The 6,699-nt window shown below is 38.1% G+C and overlaps 1 protein-coding gene across 1 annotated transcript; it reads left to right on the forward strand.

Annotated features, from left to right (window-relative positions):
* The first annotated feature begins 1,244 nt into the window (after positions 1 to 1,244).
* On the forward strand, positions 1,245 to 6,699 carry LOC139960364 (alpha-(1,3)-fucosyltransferase C-like). The gene is made up of 2 exons (XM_071958678.1): positions 1,245 to 1,856; positions 2,283 to 6,699. Exon 2 carries the CDS (start codon positions 4,649 to 4,651, stop codon positions 5,987 to 5,989), a length of 1,341 nt encoding a protein of 446 aa, XP_071814779.1. The 5' UTR covers positions 1,245 to 1,856; positions 2,283 to 4,648; the 3' UTR covers positions 5,990 to 6,699.

Genomic DNA, 6,699 nt, shown 5'->3' on the forward strand with positions numbered 1-6,699 from the left:
GGGAAGCAATTTTAGTAGTTTAGTTTTCACACAATACTCGATAGAGTACAATAATATCTCATCCCCAGTACCCTTAGTGTGGGGACGAGATATATTTTTTTTATATTCACTAGTCAGAAAAAAAGAATATGGAATTGGCGAATGCTTCACAAAATATCAATTAGATTGACTAAATATGATATATTAAGAAGTCAAGTTACTGACTGTTTTTGCAAAAGAAAGATGGAATTACAGATAAGACGCTAACCTGTATACTGCAGGACATAACATACACTACAAGCCCACATTCACTATTTGAAATTATATGGTGAAGATTCGTACACTTCTTCCCTGAAAGTTGTGAGCAGGGTCCCACAATTACGAAAATGTTGCTGGTTACACGTTGACAAGTTGATTTACGATAAAATTTTACCACGAACTTGATATTGACACATGCGAATACTTTTTCTTGGGGGGGGGGGAGGGGGCGGGAGAAGTATTTTTAATTTCATTTATTGAATAATTTAACGGGTATCATCGGTAAAATTCCTCAACTGGTGTCTCTCAAATCTTACAGTCCTTATTAGTGCACACTCTATGCACCGTCCTTTAAGAAAAAGAGAGTGATTTAATTACATTCAAGATAGAAACAAAATATCCTACGCTCAGTCTCCTGCAGCAATGAGCAGGTTTGTCTTATTTATTTCCGTAGAGTTAAGTAATGTTTATCAACAAACAATCCTTTGTTATCTGGGTTCAAAATTGAAAGCAACGGCCCTTAATAAATTTTATCGATACAAAAAATATATATACAATGTAAATATGACCAACGGGTTATAGATAGACACCTTCATCTAACTCATGTGACACCTTGTCTATACAAAAGAAAAGTATGCTGTTCCTTCTCCTCAATCCTTGCCAAACCGTACCATTAGATAATGATCGCATCAATATCACAAGAATTGTTTACAATAAAATCAGCAGTTTCCCTCCGTTCTATCTGTCTTTTACATTGGTGTCTAAGTACTCGACCATGCATGTGAGCTGTAGTTTAAGAGGTGAGATCAAAACACTTGATAAGAAATATGCACCGATAACAGATGTAAAATATTATCGAAATAGTACAAAGGTAGCACTTTTAACTTGAGTTTGTTACTGTGTTCAGTCACGGAGGCACCAAATATGTGACCAACAAGGTCGTCCAAATCAGAATAGAAGAAGTATGTATATATTTAAAAAAAAGATTACATTTTTAAATTTAAACTTTAAAGTGGCCATGACACGAAAATTTCAAAGTCCTATATTTTTGGGATCCATCAAAGAATGTTCTCTAAAACATGTATCAACCAATCTGCCAGTTTAAAACTTGATTTTTCAAGTCGAAAATTGAGAATGAATTTACCCTTTTCGGCGGTTGAAACTTTGTTTACTCGAAAATTTTCCGATTCGCATGACGTCATGTGACGTCACGTTTTGAACACATATTTGTTGTCGCTGCTACGGTACCATTCACGTACACAGTAGACAAGTACACATACCACTAGTAGTTACTAAACAAAACACCGATCACAAGTGCGATATCAAATCAAAATTTCCTGTGAAATGGCGGATCCAGAGCCAAATGCGGCAACCGAAGTTCAAAGTGATAATGGTTCTTCACTAGGCAGTGAAATTGGGCTATAATTAGAGTGCCCTTTCTCATATTCGAAGCAGAGAGTGAAGGCGATGATCATTCCAATATTGAACCGAATGCTGAGGGTGGAGCGGAGGTGTTAGAACCGTATCAGTTCGAGCCTGTTAAACGAGCCGAAATTGAAGCTCCACAACATATCGAAGAAGAAATCCGTTCGAAACCATTGCAAGGAACATACAACGTGGTAAGAATTTATTAACGAAGCATTTAAAAACAAAATCCAGTCCATTTTGTGCATGTGTTGTTGGAATTCGCGGAACACCCTAAACCGTATTGTGCGTTGTGTTACGGTAACTTACAACCCATATGTAGAGTGTGTAGTACTAGTAGGGTTGGTTGCATACTGAAAGTTTGGCTCGGGGATGTAAGTTGCATTATGCAGCCATGCTAGGTAGGCATATGTGTTACTTCATACTCATTATTACTTGGCTAGTACTTTGGCCTGGAGTTTTGCAAATCAATTTTCTGAAACAAAAGAATGTTTCATGATACATGGAAGGTGTAAAATCACAACAAATGTAACCATAACTGTACATTGTGTGCCTGCTTGTTATTGTGGACATCATGGCCAACATTAATACATTTTGAACTTTCATAAATTTTTTCCCAGGCAGTACAGATACATAGCCTATGGTCAACAGGTTCAATGATACTTGGGGTTCCTAGCAAGACACGTCAGGGTTGTGCTACCATCATGTGCAGTCCAAAGGATCAGAAGTGATTTTCCAGCCAATGGTCATTACACTGGATTCAAGTTGCCAGGAGAAAACTCATTGTATAGGAAGCCTTTCTAAACTACGATTGTGTTGGATTATCAATCTGTCAGGGTTCCCTCAGTGTTGATATATTGAAATTCAAGACTTTTAATTCAGGATGAAAAGGTTATTTTCCAGACCCAACATCAACAATAAAGGAAAAGGCATGTTTTGAAGCATTTGGACACAAGTATTGGCGTGACCGTGATGTCATATAATATGTGCATAAGGGAACGGGCATTGACCTTTTTAGGCGCATTTACCTCGTTTGATTCGTACCTTTAATCTGGAAGCCAAAATATCCATATCACCAATGATATTTGACAGAAAAGTCATAATAAAGACCAATGGAGGCAGCAGAACTCTTGAATGTTTAGACTGTTTCTTCAGCAGCAGTTGGTTTATTTTGTAGTCTTTCTTCAAAACCTCACCTGTACACTCTGTTAATGGTCTTCGATTGTTTTAATGCGTGTGATGCTGTGTTTCACATTGCCCATCAGTGTTGTAGGTGTCGTCGTGCGTGGGTAACATTTTTGCATGTGAGTTGCGTCGTGCAGTGTTTCTTGGTTTAAATAACCCTGTATTGTATTTGCTTCTGGATTATTCTAATTAATTTGTCACAACAACGATTGATAGCGATGGACATGCAACTGCTTCGTAGGCTTAAAGCAAAAAAATTCATGTAAGTTGTTTTCTTTTAACCTCCTTTGATGTCACAAATTACATTAGTGTAATTTAAGAATGATAATGTTTATGGAAAGTACAGTTTTACTTTTATGTCATATAATACAATGATTGTTGTTAATGTTAGTTCAGATTGTCCAGAATGACTGTCTAGAACTGATATTGAATAAATTTTGTTCAATGATTTAACACTTGAACTATGTTGTGTGAATTTTTGGCTCTGTGACTTTAAAATAAATCGCTTTGAGATTTAATTAAACAACCTTTGGAATAAAATCTTTTTACCTACCTATTTTGACCCATCCCCATTACCCCCACTCCCTCCACAACATAATAAATGGTTTTCCTGGAATAGGAATAAGAAATTATTGCTATAATTAACTGATCCAGCATATTCCAGAAATAAATTGGGGCACTGAGATTTGTTCACAAGAAGATGTAACCCATCGCTTCTGAAGCTAACCTCATAGCTTATTAGTATACAATAGAGCAATGAAGGGGTGTTAATTTAGATGATACAGTAAAATCTCTTCGTCTATTGCGACTTCAGTGTAGTAACGCTAATACTATAGTACTACTAGTGCTCGGCGCGCTACCTCCTAAGGATCGCCACTTGCCCCATTGGAGGTTTCCTGTTCCCCGATCTGGTCTTCAGAGTAGTTTTTTGTGGATTACTTGACAGAAGAATGACTCTTTTATGTCGAACCGTTAAAGTCCATTTGTTTTATTTCATAACAAAAAGGAGGGATCGTAGTATGCTTCCGTGAAGTGTTCGCTTCATTCGGAGCTGCATACTGGCTAGGCCCAGTGAAATCGGCGCTGGTGTTGTGCACTAACTTGGTCATAATCGCCGTGTTTTTTTTCGTCCTTCAGCCATGGATGAAGGCTAATTGCATGGGTAATGATATTTATGCAGCCCCAACAACACAACGGACCGGCATTTCTCTCGGATAGTTTACAACAGTTGTAAAACAAACTTGAAATTTCTAACGATATAGCGTAATACAGTGGTTGTTCTCTCAGTGTAAATGTGCGTGTACTGTATATGGAACGGTATGATCGTCGCGCATCCGATACATGCCTGAGCTTTGCACGTGTGTTCCTAACATGACGTCATCATTGTCTTGTCGTGAAATCGCATTCTCAGATATCTATTTTCGGATGCGAATATTAAAACGTTAATTACTAATTAGTCCTTGAGGTTTTCAAGGTGTTGAGGATAGTTTTGAACATAGATTTTCTCATATATTCAGAGGAAGTTACTCTCGATGAGTTGGATTTTTCGTGTCATGGCCTCTTTAACCAGGATGGTCCGAGAATGAGATAACTATATACAAAGTCCTACTCACTGTTTTTAACTTTTAATCTTTGGTGGAGGCTCTTGTAACACCTATATAGTTTATCTTCGGTGGATGCACATGTTGTGTAGATAAACCGGCATTTCTTGAAGGCGCAAGTGGTGTCGATTATTCTATATTCCGTGGAGGCGCACGCATGGTGTGAACATATATACGAGATAGACACGTTTAATATCAGTATGGCTATCGGAACAGAAAGGAAGTGCCTCAATGTTTTACTCGTCGTGATGACTGTAAATGCAATATTATTAACCTGGAGAATTCCTACCTTGAGAGTTGAACAATATCCGAAAAGAAAAGGCACCGCTAACTTTACCGTCTTTGAATTACGACCGTGGGATGCATATAGCAAAACACTGCAACATGTGCAAAATGAAAGTTCATGGAATCTTTCATATACTCAAAACAGAGTAGTTCCTGATCAAAGGGTAATCAATGATACTTTAATTGCCGCCGTATTTTCTTGTAATCCCTATTGGGTTTCTCTCAGAAGATGTTTTCCGCGAACCTTCGAATGTCCGCATACAGATAAAAGAATAACTTTTATTGCATCCATAGAAGATGAAAGCGCCATCAAAGATGTAGATGTGGTCATATTTGCTGGTAGTGTAAACAGCTCTACCTGGGAGAGAGCTATGGCTGTCCGCAAGGCTCATCAAGTGTGGGTTTATAGCACTGATGAGAGCTCTAGAAACTCTACACAGGTGAGAGAATCTATGGGAGGAGGGGGCAGGGGATCGGCACGCCCTTTGGGATTCAATGGATATAAATTCGACATGTCATTCACTTACTATTCTAAATCTGAAGTCGTAGCTCCGTTTGGGGAGTACATTCCATTCAAGGAGGGAATAATCATGAAAAAGGGCAATATTACTTCGAATTTACAATCGAAGAAAATGGTCGCTTGGATAAGCAGTCACTGTAATCCAAACGCTTGGAACAGAACAACTTTTGTCCATGATCTTGCCAGATTAATCCCAATTGATATGTACGGAGCTTGTGGTTCAAAGGAACATTTACCTCGTGGCAGTAGTGCAACAGCATTGCTTCAAACATACAAATTTTATATTGCTTTCGAAAACAGTTGTTGCTCAGAATACATCACCGAGAAATTTTGGCAGGCTTTGGCTGATTTCGAGCTGGTGCCGATTGTGGTTGGAACTTCGAAAACGGACTATGAGCGAGTCGCTCCACCGAATTCTTTTATTTTCGCTGACGATTTCGACTCTGTGAGAGATTTAGCAAGATATATTCGTAAAGTCGCTACCAATACAACTCTGTACAACCAATACCATCATTGGCGGCTGATGGGTAAAGCATTTCTTTACAAGAGTGTTCGCGTTTATCCATTTTCGTCGACCGAAGGAGCGTGCGCACTTTTAAATTTCCTGGAAGAGAATGCTTGGAAAGGGGACCAGTCACTGAGCATGGGCATTGACCCATTCGGATCAGAATGGTTAGGCAGTTGTGGTTTGTGTGGTAAACATGATTGGATGACTGCCTATCGTCGTCACCCTTAACTTAAAACCACATTTTGTAATATTACCTCACTCTATAGTGGAAAGCCATCTGCTCAAAATAAGAGACTTCATAGTTAATTATTCATGCGTTGAGAGGTGAGAGTTTGTATGAACGCGTGTGAGTGTTCTTCGGGGGGGAGGGGGGGTGGAGCAAGTTAATTTGATAAAGGGGAAGCAGAGAATGGTGATTTAAGTCACGGTTTATTGTCTCAAACGTCAGATTAGATTTATTTTTTCAACTCTCCCTATATAACTTTGTGATTACATTTTCGTCCAGTAACGGATTTTTATTACATTGTTGTAGAGGTGTTTTTAAAACAGATCACTGATGTTATTTATGTAATTACGTACAAGGGATGCGTAAATAATCTTTCGCTTAACATTAATCTATGTGTATGAATTAATCCTGATCAGTTATAGAATGATATTATACTTACTGCTCTTAGTCGTATATGTGTATTGCTATAAGAACAGTTGTGTACTCCAGTGTACTCGCTATGCTTGCTTTAGTGACCCGAACGCCCAAAATAATTGTTACGCCATTGTATAAGAAATGACCTTTCAACTTCAAAACATCATAGATGAAAATGCTAAATAGTCTAGGACAGGGTTTGTCAATTAATTTCAGTGGATGGCCTGAACCAAGATATATATATCTATATCTATATCTATATATATATATATATATATATATCCAATATATATATAGC

The sequence above is a fragment of the Apostichopus japonicus genome, chromosome 19 (genome assembly GCF_037975245.1).
Source record: "Apostichopus japonicus isolate 1M-3 chromosome 19, ASM3797524v1, whole genome shotgun sequence".
Classification (NCBI taxonomy): domain Eukaryota; kingdom Metazoa; phylum Echinodermata; class Holothuroidea; order Aspidochirotida; family Stichopodidae; genus Apostichopus; species Apostichopus japonicus.